We start from the raw sequence: 26599 nt of genomic DNA, 5'->3' as shown, positions 1-26599 counted from the left end.
CCTGACCAAAGGTCTGGGCTAATCTTTGGTCCTTTATAACAAAAAGACCTCAGAATAGGCACGTGTGGCGTGGTTTGACCTGGGAATCCCAGGTGTCTGAGCTGAACTATCACTAGATAGAACAGCGCTAGCTTTTGGGGGAGTAGCAAAAATGAGAGGCATGCTAGGTGGGTGGCCTGAGCATCTGTATCCAGGGACAGGACTCCAAAGGCTTTTGGTCCCAGAGCTGGAATATGTTGGCCCCAGCCCCCAGCCTGTGGCTCCCAAGAGGCCTCTGGTCTTTTGTAATCTCAATTTATAGCCATTTGTAAGGTTTTTAATTACCTTTATTTTCTTTTGCCAAACATACCTGGGAATACCTTTTATTTATTTATTTTTTACCTTGGGGTGATGGTTCCAAACCATAAGTGTGATTATAGTTAACACATGGCCCTTCTATCATCCCAGCCAGTGTTTTTCCTGAGCTCTGTTCTTTGGAGAGGAGGATGCAAGGGAAGGGTCTGGGACGCTGCTGGCATTTTGCTGTGTCCTGCAGGCCCTTTCCCGGGGCACCTGGCTTCACACAGCTTTTTAGGTTATGTAACTGGTGCAGATTTTCTGTGTGCAGATGTTGGCGTTGACCAGCCTTGGCTGGACTTGACCAGCCGTGCAAAAGCCTGTGCCAACACAGACGACAGCACCCAAGTGGTGCGAGCATGACTGCTCAGCAGTTATAACAGGCCTGACTGCATTGTTCACCGGATTACAATGAGCCGAAATATTTCTTGGTGTTTGCTGGTTCCAGAGAAGGAGTCTGATGTAGCGGCTTAACCACCCTCCTTGTAGCTATTGGGGCTTAATGGTTTCCTGGTGATTCTTACCAATCCACAATAAAGATAGCCCATTGGCATATCTGCCGCACAAGTGTCATATCTCACCAATCTGGATTTTTGTTCTCAGTAACTTTCCTTTTTGTCATATAACATCTTGATTCCTCTTTCTGAGCCCTCCCTTCCCCTCCCCCAACCCAGAGCCCACTTTGTCTCCACTCCTGATACTACACTACCTGGCAGGTGGCATGAGTCCAGCCTCGGGGCCCCTGGCTTCCACTCCTAATCTAGGCACAAGCCCAACCAAAGAAGAAGAGCCAAATCAAACAAAAGGCAGGTGGGGGTGGACTGCAGTCACAGGGCAACTGTAGTTGAAGCCCCCCAGCCCCAGGGCTGGATGGACGGGGGAGGCTGGGGTTTAAGTCCCAAAAGGCAGCAGGCCATGGGGGGTGGGGGGGGCTCAGGTGGCAGGGCACAGCTGAGGGGACAGGAGTGACAGCAGCAACAGAACAGTAAGGCTGAGAGGCTGGACACTGTGCGCCTGGCTTAACTTCAGCTCCACCTCCACGGGGTAGTGGTCACTGATGTTGAGGGCCTGGAAATGGGTGGTGAGGCAGTGTCAGTGCCCGGGGCCGAGGGGCTTCCCTGTGACCCTGCTCCTGCCCTCCCTCCTCTTGCCAGCCCCATCCCTTCACCTCCTCCTCGGTGAGCTGGAAGCTCGTGGCGAAGTCAAAGGCAGCTGCAGTGTGCAGCAGGCTCCGGCAGCGCTCCCCGTGCAGCACAATGCGGTCATAGGCACAGTGGGTGCTGGCCCGCACTGTGGTGTCCTCCCCGTCAGCAATCACCCAGTGGAAGCCTGGCTCAGTCCGCAGCTCCAGCTTGTCCAGGCGCTTTTTGGTCAGTGAAGCGCAGTCAGCATTGAAGTCCCCGAGCAGGATCACATCCTAGAGACACAGCAGCCATCGGGCTGGCCGCTGGACCACCCCTATCCTTGTCCCTCCTGTACAAACTGCCCAGGCCTACCTTGCTCTGCCAATGCTGGGAGACCTCCAGAAACACATCGTAGAGAGCGTTCAGCTCCTTCTCTACGGCCTTAGGAGTGGTGTGCAGCGGGACCAACACCAGGCTGGGAAGGACTGCAAGGCCCAGGGACCGAGGGCTGCCATCCACTCCTGGCCCTTCTCCCCCAGCCCCTCTGGGTGAGGAAGCCCCCAGTGGAGCCAGCCAGAACCCCCCTTCTGCTCCCACATACCAAGCCCACCCTTCTTCCCTCCCTACCATTGCTGGGCAAAGAGAACTGGGCCACAAATGGCTCCCGGGCAAAGACATCGTCCTCGTCGCTGTACACGTAGGAACTCAGGACCTGTGTTTTGTGTGACCTGGGAGGACCAAGAGATGGGCAGCAGTGGGCCCACATCACCGATTTTGGCTTGCAAGTGCCAAACGGCACTCAGGGAGGGGCCCTCCACTAACAGCGGCAATGTGGGCACAGCCCTCCCAACCTGTCTCTAGAACTTTAAAACGTCAGACATAATTCATATGCCATAAAATTCACCTGCTTCAAGTATACAACACGGTTTTTTTGTACATTCATAAGGCTGTGCAACTATTGATACAATCAATTTTAAAACATTGGTATCTATTACCCCTAATCAAAACATAACATCCATTACCAGTTACTCTCCATTCTCTCCTCCCACCAGCCCCTGCAACCATTAATCTGTTCTCTTTTTTTTTTTTTTTTTTTGTTGAGACGGAGCCTTGCTCTGCCACCCAGGCTGGAGTGCAGTGGCCGGACCTCAGCTCACTGCAAGCTCCGCCTCCCGGGTTTACGCCATTCTCCTGCCTCAGCCTCCCGAGTAGCTAGGACTACAGGCGCCCGCCTCGTCGCCCGGCTAGTTTTTTGTATTTTTAAGTAGAGACAGGGTTTCACTGTATTAGCCAGGATGGTCTCTATCTCCTGACCTCGTGATCCGCCCGTCTCGGCCTCCCAAAGTGCTGGGATTACAGGCTTGAGCCATCGCGCCCGCCTAATCTGTTCTCTATCTTGTGCATTTGCCTATTCTGGATATTTCATATGAATGGAATCAGATCATCAATGTTTTCCACATTTGTCCATGCTGTACATGTCTGTGCTTCGTTCCTCTTTCTGGCTGAATAATATTCCATGGACTGGGTATAGTACATTTTGATATTTGGACACTTTGATGTCATTCTTTTTTCTTTTTTTTTTTTTTTTTTTGAGACATGGTCTCGCTCTGTTGCCCAGGCTGGAGTGCAGTGGCACAATCATAGCTCAGTGCAACCTTGAACTCCTGGGTTCAAGTGATCCTGCTGCTTCAGCCTCCCAAAGCACTGGCATTACAGGCAGGAGCCACTATATCCTGCCTACCCAGTTATTTTGGAGCAAATACCAGATGTCATATAATTTTATTTACATAGAGAATCAGTTCTCCTTCCCTGCAGCCTCCCTTGCCCTCTGGATCCTGATTCCAAAGGGCTCCCTGCCAGCCTGTCCTCCCAGAGACTTAGAAGATCGGATCTACCCAAGGCCCATAAGAGGTCCCCACGGAGCCTCTTCCCAGGAGCTGCAGCCCTTGCTGGCCACTTTCATAGAGGGGGTCAGCCACGCCCTGAGCCCCAGCAGCTCCCACAGGAGAGAGGAGGAGGGACCCCACATCTGTGCTTAGAGAAGGAAGGCCTCCTGCTCTATGGACACTCTGGTGGGGGTCGAGGATGGGAAGAGTCCAGAATAAAAGGTGTTCAGAAGAAAAAGCATGCTAAGCAGATGAGGCTGTCCCAGGATGGGGGGCCTGTGGCCCCGGGGACTAACGAGCCTACCTCACATTAGGGCCAAGGACTGCGCCCACCCCCTCCCCACCCCCTGCCCTGCTGCGCCACCAACTCCGTGCTCACCGATAGAAGTATACGTATGTCTCCACGTAGGTGCTGCGCCCCAGCTGGGGGCTGCTCAGGGTGCTGTAGGGCCCAGAGCCATCAAATCTGCCAAGAAAAGGGGAGGCAGAGTCAGGGCCTCAAGGCTCTGGGTGCGCCCCTGATTAGACTCACAGAGCCTTCCTCACCGATTGAGTTCTCGAAGCAGGAGGGGGATGGCGCTGCCAGAAGAGTCCACCACCTCCTGCAGCACCATGATGTCACAGCGAGCCAGGATCTGCAGGACACCAGGAAGGCCAGCCTGACTCAGTGCCAGCTGCCCTGAGAGGAGGCAGTGGGCCCAGGGAACTGGCACTATTGTGGCCAAGAGTGTTAAGGCTTGCTGGCTGCAGCCCACAGAAAGCAGTGGGACTGGAAAGGCCCCAGGAGAAGACTCATCCCACCCACACATCACCTGTTTCACAGAGGAGGAGACTGAGGCCAGCAGCAGGCAAGTGCCTGTGCTGCATCTCCGTGCCACATCTCTTCCTGTCCCCTCTCTCTGGAACATTCTCCTGGTCAGGCAGGGCTGGGGGCTTTGGGTCATGGTGTTTAGGGGCACAGCTTCCCTGAAGTGATGAACTTACCCGAACTAAGGTGTCCATCACCTGCTCCCTGGCCACCTTGGCCAGTGTCAGCCGCTGGGCATTGAAGGCGCAGATGCGAAAGGCCTGGGCCCCATTGACCAGGATGAGGAAGAGGAGTGCAGTTGGATAGTGCATGACTGCGTGTGGCTGCCGGGGACCCCCCAGGAATCCAGGCTGCCCCAGGGTATGCTCTCACTGGGCTCAGTTCTGGCTCTGGGAGGGCTGAAATATGGAACAGAGAAAGTGGCACTAGCTGCTGCCCAGCACAAGCCTCCCAGACCTGCCAACCCGCAGGTTCCCCGCCCTTCTCAGTGGCTACCTGCTGACTCTGCATGTATGGCTTGACAGCATTCTTTTCATTTAAAAATTGTTTTTGAGGCCAGGCGCGGTGGCTCAAGCCTGTAATCCCAGCACTTTGGGAGGCCGAGATGGGTGGATCACGAGGTCAGAAGATCGAGACCATCCTGGCTAACACGGTGAAACCCCGTCTCCACTAAAAAATACAAAAAAACTAGCCGGGCGAGGTGGCAGGTGTCTGTAGTCCCAGCTACTCGGGAGGCTGAGGCAGGAGAATGGCGTAAACCCGGGAGGCGGAGCTTGCAGTGAGCAGAGATCGCGCCACTGCACTCCAGCCTGGGCGACAGAGCGAGACTCCGTCTCAAAAAAAAAAAAAAAAAAAAAAAAAAAAAAAAAAAAAAAAAAAAATGTTTTTGAGGTCGGGTGCGGTGGCTCAGGTCTGTAATCCCAGCACTTTGGGAGGCCGAGGTGGGCAGATCCCTGAGGTCAGGAGTTCGAGACCACCCTGGCCAACATGGAGAAACTGTCTCTACTAAAAATATAAACATTTGCCAGATGTGGTGGCAGGTGCCTGCAATCCCAGCTACATAGGAGGCTGAGGCAGGAGAATAGCTTGAACCTGGGAGGTGGAGGTTGCAGTGAAGCGAGATCATACCACTGCACTCCAGCCTGGGCGACAGAGTGAGACTCTACCTCAAAAAAAAAAAAAAATTGTTTTTGAGACACAGTCTTGCTCTGTCAAGATGAAGCCACGATCGCACCACTGCACTTCAGCCTGGGCAACAATGAGACTCCGTCTCAAAAAAAAGTGAAATCCTACAGTATTTGTATTTTTTTTTTTTTTTTTTTTGAGATGGAGTCTCGCTCTGTCGCCCAGGCTGGAGTGCAGTGGCCAGATCTCAGCTCACTGCAAGCTCCGCCTCCCGGGTTCCCGCCATTCTCCTGCCTCAGCCTCCCAAGTAGCTGGGACTACAGGCGCCCGCCAACGCGCCCGGCTAGTTTTTTGTATTTTTTTAGTAGAGACGGGGTTTCACCGTATTAGCCAGGATGGTCTCGATCTCCTGACCTCGTGATCCGCCCGTCTCGGCCTCCCAAAGTGCTGGGATTACAGGCTTGAGCCACCGCGCCCGGCCAGTATTTGTATTTTTGTGACTGGCTCATTTCACTATCCTCAAAGGTCATTCATGTTGGAGCACATGTCAGAATTTCTTTCCTTTTCATGGCTGAATCATATTCCTTTTATTTTATTTTATTTTATTTTGAGATGGAGTTTCGCTTTTGTTGCCCAGGCTGGAGTGCAATGGCAGGATCTCAGCTTACTGCAACCTCCACCTCCCAGGTTCAAGTGATTCTCCTGCCTCAGGCTCCCAAACAGCTGGGACTACAGGCATGCTCCACCACGCCCAGCTAATTTTGTATTTTTAGTAGAGACGGGGTTTCTCCATGTTGGTCAGGCTGGTCTCGAACTCCTGATCTCAGGTGAGCTGCCCACCTTGGCCTCCCAAGGTGCTGGGATTACAGGTGTGAGCGGCCATGCCCTGCTGCTTTTTTTTTGTTTTTTGTTTTTTTTTTAGAGAGAGAGACAAGGTCTCACTATGTTGCCCAGCCTGGTCTTGAACTCCTATGCTCAAGCAATTCTCCTGCCTCAGCCTCCTAAAGTGCTGGGATTGCAGAAATGAGCCCTGGTGCCCCAGCCTCATACATCTCTTGACCTCATGATCTGCCCACCTTGGCCTCCCAAAGTGCTGGGATTACAGGTGTGAGCCACAGCGCCCAGCCCCTGCTTTCAGTTCTTTTGGGTATATACGCAGAAGTGGAATTGCTGGATCATATGGTAGTTCTATTTTTAATTTTCTGAGGAACTGTCACATTGGTCTCCATGGTGACTGCACCATTTTACATTCTCACCAACAGTGCACAAGTGGTCAAGCTTATTCTTTTATTGTTTATTTACTTGAGACAAGGTCTTGCTCTGTCACCCAGACTGGAGTGCAATGGTGCCATCACGGCTCACTGCAGCCTCCTGAACTCTACGTTCCCAGGCTGGTCTCAAACTCCTGGGCTCAAGTGATCTTCCTATCTCAGCCTCTCAAAGTGCTGGGATTTTTTTTTTTTTTTTTTTTTTTTTTGAGACAGAGTCTCACTCTGTCGCCCACACTGGAGAGCAGTGGCATGATCTCGGCTCACTGCAACCTCAGCCTCCCGAGTAGCTGAGATTACAGGCGCCTCTCACCATGCCCAGCTAATTTTGTATTGTTCAGTAGAGACAGAGTTTCACCATCTTGGCCAGGATGGTCTGGAACTCTTGACCTCAGGTGATCAGCCGGCCTTGGCCTCCCAAAGTGCTGGGATTACAGGTGTGAGCCACCGTGCCCAGCCAGTGCTGGGATATTATAGGCCTGAGTCATTGCGCCTGGCCTAGTCTACATTTTTTTTTTTTTTTTTTTTTTTTTTTTTTTTTGAGATGGAGTCTTGCTCTGTCACCAGTTTGGAGTGCAGTGGCGTGATCTCAGCTCACTGCAACCTCCGCCTCCCAGGTTCAAGCAATTCTCCTGCCTCAGCCTCCTGAGTAGTTGGGATTACAGGCGTGAGCCACAGCGCCCGACCCACTTTCTTTTTCTTTTTTTTTTTTTAAGATAGTCTCATTCTGTTGCTCAGGCTGGAGGGCAGTGATGTGATCTCAGCTCACTGCAACCTCCACCTTTCAGGCTCAAGTGATGCTCTCACCTCAGCCTTCCGAGTAGCTGGGACTACAGGTACATGCTGCCACACCAAGCTAATTTTTTTTTTTTTTTTTGAGATGCAGTCTCACTCTATCTCCCAGGCTGGAGTTCAGTGGCTCAATCTCAGCTCACTGCAACCTCCGTCTCCCAGGTTCAAGTGATTCTCCTGCCTCAGCCTCCCGAGTAGCTAGGATTATAGGCGCATGCCACCACACCCGGCTAATTTTTGTACTTTTAGTAGAGACAGGTTTCGCCATGTTGGCCAGGCTGGTCTCGAACTCCTGACCTCAAGCGATCCTCCCGCCTCAGCCTCCCAAAGTGCTGGAATTACAGGTGTGAGCCACCGTGCCCGGCCACCAAGCTAAGTTTTAAAATTTGTTTGGAGAGATGGGGTTTCACCATGTTGTTCCAAGAAACCCGAGTGCTTTTCACCTCCATTAGCAACTACAGGAACATCTTCATTCATCTCTGTCTCCCCACTTGTGAGATGTTCTCTTTAAGATAAACTCCTGGCAGTGAATTGCTGGGTACAAGGGCGTGTGTATTTAAAAAGATCTCAGATATGGCCAAATCATCCCCGTTGCAACCTGTGATGGGGACTCTTTCAATGTCCCTGCCACCACTGGGGAGCCCTTTGTGTTTATCTCACCAGCTGGAGCCCCCCCCCCCCCGTAAGTTTATCTTTGTCTCACACTCACCTGACCTTGCAGGGCTCAGCCCCTTGCTCCACGCCCTGTCCATGTGGCTTTTGCATCCTGAGGCATGAGTTCCTCTGCTCTGTCTGTCTGCTTTTCTCCATCAACCTGTCACCTTCCCTTTGGGCTCACTTCCTGCCTCTCTGAGGCTCTGCCTGTCTCTGTGTCACTTTCCCTCTCGTCTCTGGTTTCCCTTCTCTGTCTCTCTGTTGCGGTGTCTCTCTCCTGGCTGGGCTTGATGTCTGTGTCTCCCTGGCCACCTGCTCTGTCACTCATGCTAGTTTCGGTTCCCTGCCCTGGTGCCTATTCTGGGATAGACGTGGGCATGTGGGCAGCCCTGGGCTGGCACAGGCAGCCTTGGAGGCTCCGGCGTCAGGGACCCCCATGAGGGGTACCAGTAAGAACCCGAGAGAGCGACTGTTCCTGGCTTCAGCCCCAAACCCTGGCAGTCAACATCAGCCTTGCTTGGAGCCCTAGGCTTCCCTCTCCCTCCCAAACCCTCTCCAGGCAGAAGGCAACTTCCTCCCTTCTTCCGTCTCCCCAGGAGGCTCCCATACCTGCTCAGACCAGCTTGTCACCAAGTCTGCCTCATCCTTAAGTGGATCGCGATACCCCAGAAGAGCAGCTCCTGCCTGAATAGGGCTAGCAGGGGAAAAAAAGAGGAAGAGGCTGTGTTCCTGAGCCACCCAGCCAGGAAGGACTGGACTGGACCGGACGCCCCACCCTTGCCGACAGGCAGGCCCTCCCCGTCTCCGCCCCGCCGCTGACAAGGAGGGCGAGCACCAGGCCTGGGAACTGCTGACCTGCCCGCCCACCTTCCCACCCAGACCCCGCCTTCCCGGGCCAGCGGGACATGACAGATCTGTGAGTCACTCAAGCCGGGCAGGCCAGCTGTCTCCGTGGCTGAGCAGCAGCAGTCCCTTAATGAGCACTTACCTGTGCCAAGGGCCCGGGACAAGGAGGAGCTGGTGCCTAAGTGAGACCCCGAGCTTCGCTCGCCGGGCCGGTCGCTCAGACCCTGGTCCGGGTCCCCAGTCAGCAGCTGCTGGGAAAGGCGCAGGAGCTGGAAGTCATGCCCAATGCTGCGAGACCGGCACCCCAAGGGCATGAGTCTTCTGTCCCTGTTCTCGGGTTCTGAGTCCCAGTGTGGCTGCACACTTCTGAGTTAGAGGTGTTTGATGCAAGTGCTCTGGAGACCCAAAGTGAGGGACAGTCCGCACATGATCTGGCCACAGTTGTGAAGTCAAGGGAGGACTGAGGATCTGCCCCAGAGAGGAGGAGACCCAGGGAGCTACCAGTCCAACATCCTGGGGGTCCTACAGTGACGCTGTTGGGACACTGAGTGCTCAGACAGAGTCTGAGCAGGCGATGGGGCTGAATCCACTCAGCTTCTCATGGGGTGGTTGCAGCTAATGGATTTAACGTGGTGATAGAAGGCTGGACAAATTTTTAAAAATCAATAATTATGGGCTGGCATGGTGGCTCATGCCTGTAATCCCAGCACTTTGGGAGGCCGAGGCGGGTGGATCACAAGGTCAGGCGTTCGAGACCACGTTCAAGACCAGCCTGGCCAACATAATGAAACCCATCTCTACTAAAAATACAAAAAGTAGCTGGGCGTGGTGGTGGGCCCCTGTAATCCCAGCTACTCGGGAGGCTGAGGCAGGAGAATCGCTTGAACCTGGAAGGCGGAGGTTGCAGTGAGCTGAAATCACACCACTGCACTCGCACTCCAGCCGGGCGACAGTGTGAGACTCCATTTCAAACAAAAACAAAAACCAAAATTATGGTTTAAAAATAAAAAACAGGCCGGGTGGGGTGACTCACGCTTGTAATCCCAGCACTTTGGGAGGCCGAGGCGGGCAGATCACCTGAGGCCGGGAGTTTGAGACCAGCGTGACCAACATGAAGAAACCTAGTCTCTACTAAAAGTACAAAAATTAGCCAGGTGTGGTGGCAGGCGCCTGCAATCCCAGCTACTCGGGAAGCTGAGACAGAAGAATTGCTTGAACATGGGAGGTAGAGGTTGCAGTGAACTGAGATCTCACCACTGCACTCCAGCCTGGGCAACAGAGCAAGACTCTGTCTCAAAAATAAAAATAAATAAAAATAAAAATAAAAACCTGCTGGGCGCGGCGGCCCATGACTGTAATCCTAGCACTTTGGGAGGCTGAGGTGGGTGGATTGCCTGAGCTCAGGAGTTCGAGACAAAATGGTGAAACTCCATCTCTACAAAAATACAAAAAAAAAAAAAATTAGCCGGGTGTGGCGGCCTGTGCCTGTAGTCCCAGCTACTCAGGAGGCTGAGGCAGAAGAATAGCTCGAACCCGGGAGGTGGAGGTTGCAGTGAGCTGAGATTGTGCCACTTCACTCCAGTCTGGCGACAGAGTGAGACTCCTTCTCAAAAACATATATATATAATAATAATAAATAAAAATAAAAAACTGGCTGCTTAATGCATAGGGGGCTTTCTTTCCAGGTCATGAATATGTTTCAGAACTAGAGGTAGTAGCACACATTGTAAATGTATCAGACGGTATAAAATACTGTTTCTTGTATTATATATATACACAATATCTGTTTGCATATATTGCTGTATATATTATATATTCTGCCACACAGTAGATTATATATTGCTACATATACATAGTATCATGTAGTACTGTAACTATATAAAATTGTATATGTGGGCCGGGCGCGGTGGCTCAAGCCTGTAATCCCAGCACTTTGGGAGGCCGAGACGGGTGGATCACGAGGTCAGGAGATCGAGACCATCCTGGTCTACACGGTGAAACCCCGTCTCTACTAAAAAATACAAAAAACTAGCCGGGCGAGGTGGCGGGCGCCTGTAGTCCCAGCTACTCGGGAGGCTGAGCAGGAGAATGGCGTGAACCCGGGAGGCGGAGCTTGCAGTGAGCCGAGATCGCGCCACTGCACTCCAGCCCGGGCGACAGAGCGAGACTCCGTCTCAAAAAAAAAAAAAAAAAAAAAAATTGTATATGTGGCCGGGCGGGGTGGCTCACGGCTGTAATCCCAACACTTTGGGAGGCCGAGGCGTGTGGATCAGAGCGTGATGGCGGCGCCTGTGGTCCCAGCTACTCGGGAGGCTAAGGCAGGAGAATCGCTTTTGTCTGGGAGATCGAGGCTGCAGTAAGCCGTGATCGCACCATTGCACTGCAGTCCGGGTCTGGCTGGACCCTGTGTCGAACAAAAAACAGAAACACTAGAGAAACCAAAGGCGAGCTCAGGCGGCTGCCGGAAAACTGGAGCCCTCGCGGGGTGGAGGCTACTTCCCGCCGCCCCGGGGCTGGCCTCGCTGCCGTCAAACGGCCCGGGCGCACTTTGCGACAGTCGGTGGGGCCTGGCACCGGCGTAGGTTCGCTTTCCGGCGGTTGCGCGGGGCCGGGGCGCCAGCGCCCGCCTTCCCGTTTCCTCCGGTTGCGCAGCGCGCCCGCGGCCTGTGACCCCGGCGACCGCTCCTCAGTGACAAGAGAGCGGGACCGGGCGCGGCTCCGGCCTCACCTGCGAAGGGACCTCGGTCCAGTCCCCTGTTGCGCCGCGCCTCCCGTCCGTCCGTGCGCGGGCCAGTCAGGGGCCAGTGTCTCGAGCGATCGAGGTCGCAGACCTAGAGGCGCCCCACAGGCCGGCCCGGGACGCGGGGAGCGCCGGCCGCGGGCCAGGTGGGGATGCCCCTGCACGTGAAGTGGCCGTTCCCCGCGGTGCCGCCGCTCACCTGGACCCTGGCCAGCAGCGTCGTCATGGGCTTGGTGGGCACCTACAGCTGCTTCTGGACCAGTGAGTGGACCCAGGCCGAGGCAGGCCCGCCTGGGTACCTATGCCCGGCCGGAGGTGGGACTTAGGGTGGGGGACGCCGCGGCCCCGACCTGGTGGGCGAGCCCTGTGCGCCTGACCTCTCCTTTCCCGCCAGAGTACATGAACCACCTGACCGTGCACAACAAGGAGGTGCTGTACGAGCTCATCGAGAACCGAGGCCCGGCCACGCCCCTCATCACCGTGTCCAATCACCAGTCCTGCATGGACGACCCTCATCTCTGGGGTACCCGGGCCAGTGTGCTGGGGAGGGGGAGGAAAGGCGAGGATTCGGGACGGCCCCAGCCTTGTCAGAACAAACCCCTTCTCGCTGCCTTTTCATGGAGCCCTGGCACTCTGGTTTCCGGGTGTTCTGCCACAGGGCTGACTTTGATTTGTGACTCCTGCAGCATCCCCTGAGGGAGCATGATTTGGAGAGGGCCTTGGGCATGGAGCAGGACCAAGGAACGGCCACAGGGCAGGTCTTACAGCTCCTTTAATGTCAGTCCTGGAGAACCCTCTGTTCTCTAAACCATCCAGGGCCCCACAGTCTTGGGAAAAAATTGGGGGTTGGACATAGGATATCCTGTGAGGAAGTTCTGGGCCAGGGACTGGAAGCCCAGTGTCCTGGCTCCAGGTTTGCCCCTGGCTGGGCGGGTACCCTTCAGCCCTATTTGGGAGCCTGGTTGCCACACCTAGAGGTTCCTGCTCTGCTGACTTCACAGGAAGTTGCTTGGCTCTGGTAACCAGATGGCTGGGTGGAGGGGTGCCCAGGGCTTCCACTTCTGAACAGAAGGGTTAGACTGCCCTACAGCTCGTGGGGAGCCACCTGGCCGCACTAGAGCCCTTCAGAGCTCATCCTGGCTGCTGGGTGGAGAAAGGCCTATAGATGTCACAAGTGGATCCTGGGAGGCCAGGAAGGAGGTCTTTGAGCCATCCACTAGCCTAGACTGGGCTGGTGGCAGTGACAGTACAGGGAGAAGTATAGAAGAATGGGCATTGTCCAAGTATGTTGGGGAGGTAGGCAGTCCAGGTGCAGTGATTAGTAAGATGTGGAGGGTGGGGGAGAGGCAGGAGCCAGGGAGAACTGAATGGTCTCGCCTACGGGTCTGAAAGATGCCACTTAGCGCTGTAGGGAAATGGTAGTGCTGCTGTCCTTGTCCCTCATTCCCTGAAATGAGGTGAAGGAAGGACACTCCCTGGGGATATGGGAAGTTGGGGCATGAAGTCTTTCCTCTCCTCTAGGGATCCTGAAACTCCGCCACATCTGGAACCTGAAGTTGATGCGTTGGTGAGGAGGAATGGGCCCCTCGAAGTGGGCCAGGCCGGCCCTACCTGCCTCTGCCCAGATTTGCCCTCCTCCTGCTCTACCCAGGAGGTGGCGTCCAGCAGTCCAGGCAGGGCATGGGGTGGGGCCCCGCAGGCCCTCCCCTGTGCCTCCCTTCTGCATGCCAATGCTGGGGGCAGGGTTGTGGAGTGGGGTGCAGGGGGCAGGACTAATTGCATCTGTCCCTGCTCAGGACCCCTGCAGCTGCAGACATCTGCTTCACCAAGGAGCTGCACTCCCACTTCTTCAGCTTGGGCAAGTGTGTGCCTGTGTGCCGAGGTGAGCTGCTCCTCCAGCGAGTGCAGGGAGGCACTTCTGGGGCTGGAAAGCTGGTGGCCAGTGTCTCTGTTTTGGAGGGACCTATGGGGGCAGGCAGCCCAGGAGCCAACATGAGGCCCAGCTCCATCACATGCCAGCAGAGGAGACAGAGGCTGCAGGAGGAGGGATGGCTCCTTGGAGAGCCCTCAACTCTCTATAACTGCCCAGGGATCGTGTGGACCTGGAACCTTGGCATTAGAATTCAAGGAGGCATTATCCACACCCCCTTATCTCAGACATGTCACTAAGAGACTCATTGAGAACACTGCATTGTCATTGGTCCACGGTGGCAGTAGCATGTACCTGCAGGCCAGAGGGTTTTGCTTCTAGGAGAACAAACAGGGTTGTGGGGTGAGAACCCCAGGAGATAGGGGCCATTTTGATCCCTATTCTCCAGACAGGGAGGATCACAGAGATTAAGCTGCTGGCCCAAGGTCATGGGGTAGGAGGTGGCAAAGCCAGGATTTGAATCCAGATTGCTCCTCCCTCTGTGGGAGCAGAATTTTTCCAAGCAGAGAATGAGGGGAAAGGTGTTCTAGACGCAGGCAGGCACATGCCAGGTGCTGGAGAGAGAAGAGAGAAAAGTAGGCCAGGCAAAAGCGGTTCACACTAGTCATCCCAGCACTTTGTGAGGTCGAGGTGGGAGGATCACTCAAGCCCAGGAGTTTGAGACCAGCCTGGGCAACATAGTGAGACCCTGTCTCTTTAAAAATAAACATATTTTGGCTGGGCGTGGTGGCTCAAGCCTGTAATCCCAGCACTTTGGGAGGCCGAGACGGGCGGATCACGAGGTCAGGAGATCAAGACCATCCTGCCTAACCCAGTGAAACCCCGTCTCTACTAAAAAATACAAAAAACTAGGCGGGCGAGGTGGCGGGCGCCTGTAGTCCCAGCTACTCGGGAGGCTGAGGCAGGAGAATGGTGTAAACCCGAAAGGCGGAGCTTGCAGTGAGCTGAGATCTGGCCACTGCACTCCAGTTTGGGCGACAGAGCGAGACTCCGTCTCAAAAAAAAAAAAAAAATTAAAAAAACAACAAACTTTTTTAAACAAAAGAAAGGTAGAAAATATAAGTTGTATGTAGAATATGAAGGTTCTAGAATAATCCTATCAAGAATTTTGGATTCTAGCTGGCTGCATTGGTGCATGCCTGCAGTCCCAGCTCCTCAGGAGGCTGAGGTGGAAAGATCACTTGAGCCCTTGATTTTTTTTTTTTTTCCTTGAGACAAGGTCTGTCTCCATGGTCCAGGCTGGAGTGCAGTGGCATGATGATGGCTCACTGCAGCTTCTGTCTCCTGGGTTCAAGTGATCCTCTCACCTCAGCCTCCTGAGCAGCTGGGACTAAGGAGTGTGCCCAGCTAATTCTTTTTTTTTTTTTTTTGTAGAGTTGGGGTCTTACTACGTTGCCAGGGCTGGTCTTGAACTCCTAGACTCAAGTGATCCTCCCACCTCAGCCTCTCAAAGTGCTGGGATTATAGACATGAACCATTGTGCCCAACTGAGGCCAGCCTGGACAATATAGTGAGACCCCAGGTATGTATAGATAGATAGATAGATAGATAGATAGATAGATAGATAGATAGACCGACCGACCTGGAAATACAGTGAGACCCCAGGTATGTATGTATGTATGTATGTATAGATAGATAGATAGCCAGCCAGCCAGCCAGGCGCGGTGGTCATGCCTGTAATCCCAGTGCTTTGGGAGGCTGAGAAGGGTGGATCACCTGAGGTCAGGAGTTTGAGACCAGCCTAACGTGGTGAAACCCCATCTCTACTAAAAATACAAAAATTAGCTGGGCATGGTGGCACATACCTGTAATATCAGCTACTCAGGAGGCTGGGGTGGGAGAATCGCTTGAAGCCGGGAGGTGGAGGTTGCAGTGAGCTGAGATCATACCATTGCACTCCAGCCTGGGCCAGAGAGTGAGACCTGGTCTCAAAAATATATATATATATATTTGTACTTGGCTGTGCTTTCTCATCTAGGTGGTGACATGCTTGTGTCTGTGGTTAAGAGATAGCATCTAGGCCGGGCGCGGTGGCTCAAGCCTGTAATCCCAGCACTTTGGGAGGCCGAGACGGGCGGATCACGAGGTCAGGAGATCGAGACCATCCTGGCTAATACGCTGAAACCCCGTCTCTACTAAAAAATACAAAAAAACTAGCCGGGCGAGTTGGCGGGCGCCTGTAGTCCCAGCTACTGGGGAGGCTGAGGCAGGAGAATGGCGTAAACCCGGGAGGCGGAGCTTGCAGTGAGCTGAGATCCGGCCACTGCACTCCAGCCTGGGCGACAGAGCAAGACTCCGTCTCAAAAAAAAAAAGAGATAGCATCTGCTGGGCACGGTGGCTCACGCCTGTAATCCCAGCACTTCACGAGGCTGAGGCAGGCGGTTCATTGAGGTCAGGAGTTCGAGACCAGCCTGACCAACATGGTGAAATCCCGTCTCTACTAAAAATATAAAAATTAGCTGGGCATGGTGACAAATGCCCATAATCACAGCTACTCAGGAGGCTGAGGCAGGAGAATCATTTGAACTCAGGAGGCGGAGGTTGCAGTGAGCTGAGATTGTGCCACTGCACTCCAGCCTGGGTAACAGAGCAAGACTCCGCCTCAAAAAATTTTTTAAAAAAGAGAGCAGGCCGGGCGCGGTGGCTCAAGCCTGTAATCCCAGCACTTTGGGAGGCCGAGACGGGCGGATCACGAGGTCAGGAGATCGAGACCATCCTGGCTAATACGGTGAAACCCCGTCTCTACTAAAAATACAAAATACAAAAACTAGCCGGGCGAGGTGGCGGGCGCCTGTAGTCCCAGCTACTTGGGAGGCTGAGGCAGGAGAATGGCGGAAACCCAGGAGGCGGAGCTTGCAGTGAGCTGAGATCCGGCCACTGCACTCCAGTCCGGGCGACAGAGCGAGACTCCGCCTCAAAAAAAAAAAAAAAAAAAAAAAAAAAAAAAGAGAGCATAGCATCCTAGTTTGCAATGTGGCTGCAGCAGGGCTAGGTGGACATGAGGAGCCCAGTTCAGGGCTGTCACAGTAGCTCCAGCAGCAGATAATTGTGGCTGGGCCTCCAAGGGTCACGGTGGAGAACCGGAGAAGGGGACTTTTTTGGGATGTACTCTGGACTTGTTGATAGATTAAGTGTAGGGTGGGGTGAGGAAGAGAACTCAAAGATAACACCAGGTGTTGGAGCTGAGTCACGGGGAGACGACTGCAAAGGGAAAGCAGTGCAGGGGCTGGGAGGGGAGAGGGTGAGTCCTGTTTTGCTTATGCTGCATCTGAGGAGCCCCTCACCTGTGGAAGGAGAGTAGTCCCAGAGGCAGTGGGGTGTGCAGTTCTGGAGCTTAGAAGAATGATCAGGGGGCCGGGCGTGGTGGCTCACGCCTGTAATCCCAACACTTTGGGAGGCCGAGGTGGGCCGATCACGAGGTCAGGAGATCGAAACCATCCTGGCTAACACGGTGATACCTTGTCTCTACTAAAAATACAAAAAATTAGCCAGGCGTGGTGGCGGGCACCTGTAGTCCCAGCTACTCTGGAGGCTGAGGCAGGAGAATGGTGTGAACCCGGGAGGCAGAGCTTGCAGTGAGCCGAGATTGCGCCACTGCACTCCAGCCTGGGTGACAGAGCGAGACTCCGTCTCAAAAACAAACAAAAATCAGGAATAAAGATACTGGGAATTCAACCACAAAGTCATGAATGCAGAGTGAGAGTCTGCAGGGCAGAGGCCCAGCATGGCACAGAGGGAGAGAGAAGCCACCAAGATGGCAGGGAGCCATCGCCAGAGAGAAGAGCAAACCAGCGCCTGTGGCACATGGAAGCAGCAGGTGATGCTGGAGAAGCGTTTCCATGGAGTGACGGCTGCCAGAGCCAGATTGTTGTGGCCTGAGGGCTGGTGGTGCTGCAGTTGGGGGGGAATGGAGACCGCAGGGGCAGCAACGCCTCCTAGAGGTTCAGTTGGGAGGAAAAAGAGACAGAAGGAAGAGTAACCAAAGGATATTAGAGGTCAAGGAGGGGTTTATTATTTCTAGCTGGTCAAAGTAGAATGTGGTAAAACCCCATAAAGTAACAACAAATAACAAAGAGGGGCTTTTAATGGAAAGCTGCAGTGCCCGCCCCTCACCTCCCTAGCCCTACTCCTCAGAAGCAGCCCCCTGGAGCGGTTTCTCTTTCTGCTGCTTTTGGAGGCTACTTTTCTCTGTGAAGGAACTTCTGTCTTTGTTAAGAAACAAGCAGAGGCCACAGTGTCTTGGCAGATGACTGTGGCGTCGTTTATCCCAACCTGGTCTGAGAGATGAGGACTCTACTCATTCACCCCCCGCCACTGCCTCTCAGTTCCTTCAACAAAGAACTAATAATATGTCATTAAGGCAAAGGCAGTATCTAGCACACTTGGCTTCTGTGTTCCAAAAAATTCCCTTTTTCTCCAAGCGTAGACTTTTTTTTTTTTTTTTTTTTTTTTGTTTTGTTTTTTTTTTGAGACGGAGTCTTGCTCTGCCACCCAGGCTGGAGTGCAGTGGCCGGATCTCAGCTCACTGCAAGCTCCGCCTCCCGGGTTTACGCCATTCTCCTGCCTCAGCCTCCCAAGTAGCTGGGACTACAGGCGCCCACCACCTCGCCCGGCTAGTTTTTTTTTGTATTTTTAAGTAGAGACAGGGTTTCACCGTATTAGCCAGGATGGTCTCGATCTCCTGACCTCGTGATCCCCCGTCTCGGCCTCCCAAAGTGCTGGGATTACAGGCTTGAGCCACCGCGCCCGGCCTTTTTTTTTTTTTTTTTTTTTTTTTGAGGCGAAGTCTCGCTCTGTCTCCCGGACTGGAGTGCAGTGGCCGGATCTCAGCTCACTGCAACTCCGCCTCCCGGGTTTACGCCATTCTCCTGCCTCAGCCTCCCGAGTAGCTGGGACTACAGCGCCCGCCACCTCGCCCAGCTAGTTTTTGTATTTTTAGTAGAGACGGGGTTTCACCGTGTTAGCCAGGATGGTCTCGATCTCCTGACCTCGTGATCCACCCCTCTCGGCCTCCCAAAGTGCTGGGATTACAGGCTTGAGCCACCGCGCCCGCCAAGCGTAGACTTTAATATGGTATTTAAGTATCGAAGTGATTTGACACAAGTGACACAAATGAGTAGTAGTAGCATTTGCAAAAGCTACAAATGATGAAGTCTTGCTCCAAAAGCATGTTTTTTTGTTGTTGTTGTTTTGTTTTTTTTTTTTTTTGAGACGGAGTCTCGCTTTATCGCCCAGGCTGGAGTGCAGTGGCTGGATCTCAGCTCACTGCAGCTCCGCCTCCCGGGTTACGCCATTCTCCTGCCTCAGCCTCCCGAGTAGCTGGGACTACAGGCGCCCGCCACCTCGCCCGGCTAGTTTTTTGTATTTTTTAGTAGAGACGGGGTTTCAGCGTATTAGCCAGGATGGTCTCGATCTCCTGACCTCGTGATCCGCCCGTCTCGGCCTCCCAAAGTGCTGGGATTACAGGCTTGAGCCACCGCGCCCGGCCTCCAAAGCATATTATTATTATTTTTTAAATTCCAGTTTCAAGCTCAATGGATAGGTTGCATCAGTGGGTTTTAGTAGAGAAGGGGCCAGTACCTATGAAGACTCCCCACTACTGTTACACATGCTGTGTCCCAAGTAGGGAAACTGCTGCTTTTCCCATGCCCTGAGAAAACTCCAGTGGGTCGTCACCCTCCCTCTAGCCTGAGTGGGCTGCTGGGTCAGGGCACTGTTTGGGTTGGGTTGAGACTCCTGGATCCCTAACTAGCACCTTCCAAAGAATCGGCCTTGCAGAGAACAAAGTTCATTGCCAGAGGTCTTCCCAATGTCTGTCTCTCTGTGATAGAACTTCTTTACTCCCTACTTTATAAGATGAGGATATCTGCTATACCCCATTCCTTCAACCTCTCTACCTCCTCTTTCCTGTTTTGTCCGACATGTGGTTACTTTTCCATCACCGAGGTTGATGAGATCCTTACTGTGTACTTACTGTCTCCAAGCGTCCCCAGGCTTCCAGCCAACACGCAGCCAACATTGGCTTCAGAAGGAAGGAGGTTTGCATTTCCTTCTCTTGGGTCCAGTGTCATGGTCTCAGGGTTATCCCCAACGTTGAAAGTTGCTAGACCAGGAGCAGTTCGACTCCACTGTTTGCAGTCTAGCAAGTTTGAGTTTTTCCCAAACTCTTGATGTGTGTTCCAATGAATGTGCCCTCTGAGGAGTGGCTGTGACACGTCGCTGAGACCCCAGCAAACGGTTGTTGCCCAGAATCTGGAGCCTAAGTGAGCTTGGACATCACAAAAGCACTTGGTTCTCTAGCAGCCACCACATGGTAGGATCACCCCAGGAGTGGCACCTTCGAAGAGAAAGGAATACATGAGGCTCTGAGAGCGGTCAGCTGGCAGCCAGGGCCTGGCTGGGGAGGGAAGGCAGGTGGTGCACCGACCTGGGGATCTTCGAGAGTGTGCAGGGGTATGTGGCTGAAGCGGCCCAGCTGGTGAGCCACTGAAGACAGGGGTCATAGGTAGATGGAGGAATTGCCAGGTCAAAATCTCAGTAGGAGATGACTTGAGATGATGCTGCCTGGCACTTAAGGGTTTAGAAGATATTAGGAAGGAAGCCCCACAATGTGCCCAAGTGCCACACAGACCCTGGAGACAGTCATTGGAGGGCATCTGTATGGATGGCGCAGTGGGGGATGGGAAGTGCCCAAAGCATGGGCCCCAGGGAGAAGGGCCTGTTTCATTGAGGTTTGGAGAGGGTTGAGGGTAAGCTAACCCATCACCCCACACCCCTGAGAATGGGGACTGATGGGGAGAGGCCTTTTCCTTGCAGGAGATGGCGTCTACCAGAAGGGGATGGACTTCATTTTGGAGAAGCTCAACCATGGGGACTGGGTGCATATCTTCCCAGAAGGTCAGCAGGGCTGACTGGGTCGAGCCCCCGCAGTATGAGCGGGATGGGCTCCCAAGCCTCGCCTCTGTGCTCTCTCACCAGGGAAAGTGAACATGAGTTCCGAGTTCCTGCGCTTCAAGTGGGGTAAGGGCTACTGGTCTCTGGCCACAGCCATCCACCCGGCCCAGAGATGGCCCTGTGGGCCCCGGCTCCTGCCCCCTCAGGCTGGGTTGTATGGGGGTAATGGGTGTGTTGTAGCGCCAGGAAGGGGACAGGTGCTGAGACTAGGGCTTGCCTCGTGGAGGGGCTTGCCCAGGGGAGCTGAATTGAACTGGAGGATGTCCGGGGTGGCACTGGCCAGAGGCTGGCACAGAAGCTTGGCTCAGGGCCCAGCTTATGCTAACACTTCTGCCTCCCCCCGGGCAGGAATCGGGCGCCTGATTGCTGAGTGTCATCTCAACCCCATCATCCTGCCCCTGTGGCATGTTGGTGAGCCTGGGAACAGGGACAGAGAGATGGTATCTGGGGTGGGGGGCCTGGGACTCAGGCTGCCCTGCTCCACCCCACATCTGGCCTTCTGTCCACTGTGCTGCAGGAATGAATGACGTCCTTCCTAACAGTCCTCCCTACTTCCCCCGCTTTGGACAGGTGGGTGGGGACTGCTGACCTTCGGCTGTCTGTCTGTCTGCCTGTCTGCCATCTGCCCCATGTCTCCCACTCAGCACTATGGAGGCCAGATGCAGGAGGAGCTGAGTGTGAGGCTACAGTAGGGGACTGAGTGGAACATAGACAGAGACTTCCTGGCACTGAGACATTAAAATGAGAGCAGAGGAAGTCAGGCTGGGGCAGGGGTGGGCCATGGGGTCAGGACAGGACAGGTTATCTACAGCACAGGACCCAGGACCAGGACCTCATTTTAGAGAGAGAGTGGCCCCTGGGGAATGTGTGGCACAGCAGGGCCAGAGCTTAGCTTCTGGCTCCCGGGTTGCTTGGGCTGGGGCTGTGGGCACTCCTCCTGCTCCTCATCACTCTTGGTGGCCACCCCACAGAAAATCACTGTGCTGATCGGGAAGCCCTTCAGTGCCCTGCCTGTACTCGAGCGGCTCCGGGCAGAGAACAAGTCAGCTGTGAGTTTCCTCCTGGGTCCCCCATAGCTATCCCGGACCCCCTGAGGGTGCCTCCACCCTCTCCGTCCCGTCACCCTCCCGGGGCACCTTGGCCAAGCTTCCCGAGGGGTGCAGGCCATCCCTGGTCCTTTCCCTCAGGTGGAGATGCGTAAAGCCCTGACAGACTTCATTCAAGAGGAATTCCAGCGTCTGAAGACTCAGGCAGAGCAGCTCCACAACCACCTCCAGCCTGGGAGATAGGCCCCGCCTGGCCAGCCCCTGACCTTGCCTCCTCTGGGCCCTGGGGGAGCAGGCAGGGCTGAGGCTGGAGGAAGAGGCGGCACCAGGGTCCAGGCCCAACTGGGCTGGCTGGCCTTGCTTGCTGCCTTCTGGATACTTGGCCTGCACAGAGCTGGGGCTGAGGAATGGACTGATGCTTTTAGCTCAAATATGGCTTTTAGACAGATTTGTTCATAGACCCTCTCAAGTGCCCTCTCGGAGCTGGTAGGCATTCCAGCTCCTCTATGCTTCCTCAGTTAAACGAAGGACCTCAGCTGCTTCTCCCACTTGGCCAAGCAGGGAGGAAGAAGCTTAGGCAGGGCCCTCCTTCCTTCTTGCCTTCAGATGTTCTCTCCCAGGGGCTGGCATCAGGAGGAAGCATAGAAGGCAGGTGAGCAAGCAGTTGGCTGGGGGAGCGGGGGGCCCACTGGAGCTGTGGAGAGGGGACCCTAAGACCCCTCAGCCTGGCTCCTACCCCCCACCCTTGCCGAACCAGGAGCTGCTCACTACCTCCTCAGGGATGGCCGCTGGCCACGTCTTCCTTCTGCTTGAGCTTCCCTCCTGCCACAGGCCCTTTCCTCAGGCAAGGTCTGGCCTCAGGTGGGAAGAGCAGCCCTTGGCCAGAAGTCAAGCCCAGCCACGTGGAGCCTAGAGCGAGGGCCTGAGGTCTGGCTGCTTGCACCCATGCTGGGGCCACCGACTTCTCCATCCTTTCTGCTTCTCAACATCACTTGAGTCCTGGGGCCTGGGTTTTCATGTTTTTGAAACAGAACCATAAAGCATATGTGTTGGCTTGTTGTATAATGCCTCTGGCCTCTCTGTAGGGGTGGAAATAGGAAGTGACTGCTGGACAGAAAAGCTGGACCCTTAGTGCCCTGGGCACATGGAGCACACTTGAGCAGATGGGGCACATGGAGCACACTTGGGCAGATGGGCATTGACCTCTTCCACACCAGTCACTTAAGGCTTCAGTTATTGTCTGTAATCCCTGAAACAACGTTGCAGAAATAGGGATTAATCTCCTCATTTTGCCAAGGAGGTGGAGTGAGGCTAATGAACTTGCTTCAAAACCCAAAGCTAGCCAGGTAGATTGGGGCCACACTTCAGAGAGCCCCAAGTGTGGAGAATCAGTTGGATCCTACCTGGGCTGCATCATAGGTGGGAGAGGAGCTCTGAAGAGCCTGGCGAGTAACCAGCCATGAGCAGTGCATGCTGCGATCAGGAGGTGGGATTGGGGTTGCCCAGATGGAGCTGGGGATCCTGGGTGGGAGCAAAGGCAAATCCAGGGTGTTGGTGCAGACACAGTATTAAAAATACTATAACAGAAACATGGAAAGAAAGAAAAGATAGAACCACCAAAGATGAGCCAGCAACAAGAAAAGATTCAGACAACCAGGTCTTTCAGCAGTGTCGGTGCCTAATTATTTCAAAATAAAAGTTTTTTTTTTCTTTTTTTTTGAGATGGAGTCTCCCTTGGTTGTCCAGGCTGGAGTCCAGTGGTGCAATCTCGGCTCACTGCAAGCTCAGCCTCCAGGGTTCACACCATTCTCCTGCCTCAGCCTCCCGAGTAGCTGGGCCTACAGGCGCCCGCCACCACACCCGGCTAATTTTTTTGCATTTTTAGTAGAGACGGGGTTTCACCATGTTAGCCAGGATGGTCTCGATATCCTGACCTCGTGATCCACCTGCCTTGGCCTCCCAAAGTGCTGGGATTACAGGTGTGAGCCACCGTGCCCGGCCAAAATAAAAGGCTTTTAAAAAATGACTAGGCCGGGCGCGGTGGCTCAAGCCTGTAATCCCAGCACTTTGGGAGGCCGAGGCGGGCGGATCACGAGGTCAGGAGATCGAGACCATCCTGGCTAACATGGTGAAACCCCGTCTCTACTAAAAAATACAAAAAACTAGCCGGGCGAGGTGGTGGCGGGCGCCTGTAGTCCCAGCTACTCGGGAGGCTGAGGCAGGAGAATGGCGTGAACCCGGGAGGCGGAGCTTGCCGTGAGCTGAGATCCGGCCACTGCACTCCAGCCCGGGCCACAGAGCGAGAGTCGGTCTCAAAAAAAAAAAAAAAGACTAAAAAGGGAAAAAAATTACCTGGGAAAAAACAAACACTTGCAATTAAATATAGATAAAAGCAGCTGGGCACCATGACTCACGCCTGTAATTCCAACACTTTAGGAAGCCAAGGTGGGCGGATCACTTGAGGTCAGGAGTTCAAGACCAGCCTGGCCAACGTGGTGAAACCTGATCTCTACTAAAATACAAAAATTAGGCCAGTTGCGGTGGCTCACACCTGTAATCCCAGCACTTTGGGAGGCTGAGGCGGGCGGATCACAAGGTCAGGAATTTGAGACCAGTCTGACCAACATGGTGAAACCCTGTCTCTACTAAAAATATAAAAATTAGGCCAGTCGCGGTGGCTCACGCCTGTAATCCCAAGACTTTGGGAGACCGAGGCAGGCAGATCACCTGAGGCCGGGAGTTCAAGACCAGCCTGACCAACATGGAGAAACCCCATCTCTACTAAAAATACAAACTTAGCCAGGCGTGGTGGCAGGTGCCTGTAATCCCAGCTACTTGGGAGGCTGAGGTAGGAGAATTGCTTGAACCCAGGAGGCAGAGGTTGCGGTGAGCTGAGATTGCACCATTGCACACCAGCCTGGGAAACAAGAGCGAAACTTCGTCTCAAAAAAAAAAAAAAAGGCTAGGCGCGGTGGCTCATGCCTGTAATCCCAGCACTTTGGGAGGCCGAGGCGGGCGGATCAGAAGGTCAGGAGATCGAGACCATCCTGGCTAACAAAAAAAATTAGCCGGGCGTAGTGGCAGGTGCCTGTTGTCCCAGCTGGAGGCTGAGGCAGGAGAATGGTGTGAACCCGGGAGGCGGAGCTTGCAGTGAGCCAAGATCGTGCCACTGCACTCCAACCTGGGCGACAGGGTGAGACTGTCTCAAAAAAAATTTTTTTAATTTAAAAATAAAAAGAAATGACATTTTGATACATGCTACCAAATGGATACTCTCAAAGGATTTTCAAGAAACATGCTAACTGCAATAAGCCAGAAAGAAAAGGGTGCATATTACATGATTCCACTTATACGATGTACTTACCGGCTTCAGATCCAGAATCAAAAAGTAGAAGGTTGGTTGCTAGGGCCTGGGAGGATGGGGGAATGGGAAATTTTTTTTTTTTTTTTTTTTTTTTTTTTTTTTTTTTTTTTTTTTGAGACGGAGTCTCGCTCTGTCGCCCAGGCTGGAGTGCAGTGGCCGGATCTCAGCTCACTGCAAGCTCCGCCTCCTGGGTTACGCCATTCTCCTGCCTCAGCCTTCCGAGTAGCTGGGACTACAGGCGCCGCCACCTGGCCCGCTAGTTTTTTGTATTTTTTAGTAGAGACGGGGTTTCACCATGTTAGCCAGGATGGTCTCGATCTCCTGACCTCGTGATCCGCCCACCTCGGCCTCCCACAGTGCTGGGATTACAGGCGTGAGCCACCACGCCCGGCCCGGGAATGGGAAATTGTATAATGGGGACAGAGCTTTAGTTTGGGAAGATGAAAAGAGTTCTGAAGATGGATGGTGGTGATGGCTGTACAACAATGTGAACATTCTTAATGCCACTGAATTGTACAGTTAAAAGTAGTTAAGGCTGGGTGTGGTGGCTCACGCCTGTCATCCCAACACTTTGGGAGGCCGAGGCGGGCGGATCACCTGAGGCCAGGAGTTTGAGACCAGTCTGGCCAACATGGTGAAACCCCCATCTCTACAAATAAATAAATAAAAGTAGCCGGGCGTGGTGGCAGGTGCCTGTCATCCCAGCTACTCAGGAGGCTGAGGCAGGAGAATCGCTGGAACCCGAGAAGTGGAGGCTTCAGTGAGCCAAGATTGCACCATTGCACTCCACCTGGACAACAAGAGTGAAATTCCGTCTCAAAAAAAAGAAAAAAGAAAAAAAAATAAAAGGCATTTCACAGAAAAGGAAACACAAAAGGCAGAGTGTGCACTGTACGGGTTTCCTGTGGCTGCAGTAACAAAGTGCCAGAGACCGAGAATTTTAAAGCAACAGAAATGTATTCTCTCCCAGTTCTGAAAACCAGAAGTCCAAAATCAAGGTGGCACCAGGGTGGGTTCCTTCTGGAACTGTGAGGGAGAGTCAGCTCCATGTGTCTCTTCTGGCTTCTTCCAGTGGTTCCCAGCAACGCTCCGTGTTCCTTGGCGTGCGGAGGTGTCATTCCAATCTTTGCTTTCAGCTTCATGCGGCGCTCTCCTCCCTGTGTCTGTGTCTTCTCCTCCTTTAAAAGCACCAGGCATTGGACTAGGGGTCACCCTTATCCAGTATGACCTCACCTTAACTTCATTCTTTTTTTTTTTTTTGAGACGGAGTCTCGCTCTGCCGCCCAGGCTGGAGTGCAGTGGCCGGATCTCAGCTCACGGCAAGCTCCGCCCCCCGGTTTACGCCATTCTCCTGCCTCAGCCTCCCAAGTAGCTGGGACTACAGGCGGCCGCCACCTCGCCCGGCTAGTTTTTTGTATTTTTTAGTAGAGACGGGGTTTCACCGTATTGGCCAGGAGGGTCTCGATTTCCTGACCTCGTGATCTGCCCGCCTCGGCCTCCCAAAGTGCTGGGATGACAGGCTTGAGCCACCGCGCCTGGCCATTCCTTTTATTTTTATACTGCATGTAGAGGTAATGTATGTGTAATATACCTTACACATGTATATGTAACATGTATGTTCCACATATTTTGGTATGTGTCCAATAGTATATTAAAACAATTTTAAAAGCCACAGGGAGATGTGGGCCTGAAGGAATTTCTTTTTTTCTTTCTTCTTCTTCTTTT

General features: G+C 53.6%; 2 protein-coding genes across 7 annotated transcripts; one reads left to right on the top strand and one right to left on the bottom strand.

The window, feature by feature from the left end:
• Positions 1-308: 308 nt before the first annotated feature.
• DNASE1L1 (deoxyribonuclease 1 like 1) lies at positions 309-8771 on the bottom strand. 2 transcript variants are annotated; one of them, XM_033220144.1, is made up of 8 exons: positions 8049-8771; positions 4331-4552; positions 3893-3981; positions 3726-3812; positions 2088-2188; positions 1833-1945; positions 1505-1753; positions 309-1404 (listed from the first exon to the last, which is right to left on the bottom strand). In XM_033220144.1, exons 2-8 carry the CDS (start codon positions 4463-4465, stop codon positions 1270-1272), a joined length of 909 nt encoding a protein of 302 aa, XP_033076035.1. In that variant the 5' UTR covers positions 4466-4552; positions 8049-8771; the 3' UTR covers positions 309-1269. The 2 variants fall into 2 exon arrangements, with proteins under 2 accessions (XP_033076035.1, XP_033076027.1); XM_033220136.1 differs by having other exon boundaries at positions 8603-8770.
• Positions 8772-11204: 2433 nt separating this feature from the next.
• TAZ (tafazzin) lies at positions 11205-22572 on the top strand. Of its 5 annotated transcripts, XM_033220124.1 has the most exons (12): positions 11205-11840; positions 11974-12102; positions 13101-13146; positions 13376-13461; positions 13947-13949; positions 13998-14084; positions 20327-20407; positions 20489-20530; positions 20813-20875; positions 20982-21034; positions 21436-21513; positions 21652-22572. In XM_033220124.1, exons 1-12 carry the CDS (start codon positions 11732-11734, stop codon positions 21751-21753), a joined length of 879 nt encoding a protein of 292 aa, XP_033076015.1. In that variant the 5' UTR covers positions 11205-11731; the 3' UTR covers positions 21754-22572. The 5 variants fall into 5 exon arrangements, with proteins under 5 accessions (XP_033076015.1, XP_033075999.1, XP_033075989.1 ...); XM_033220108.1 differs by lacking the exons at positions 13947-13949; positions 13998-14084; XM_033220098.1 differs by lacking the exons at positions 13947-13949; positions 13998-14084 and having other exon boundaries at positions 11205-11894.
• Positions 22573-26599: the final 4027 nt, after the last annotated feature.

This window comes from Trachypithecus francoisi, unplaced genomic scaffold, assembly GCF_009764315.1.
Source record: "Trachypithecus francoisi isolate TF-2019V2 unplaced genomic scaffold, Tfra_2.0 Contig00808, whole genome shotgun sequence".
In the NCBI taxonomy this organism is placed as follows: Eukaryota; Metazoa; Chordata; class Mammalia; order Primates; family Cercopithecidae; genus Trachypithecus; species Trachypithecus francoisi.
This window is presented reverse-complemented; position numbering and strand designations above follow the sequence as displayed.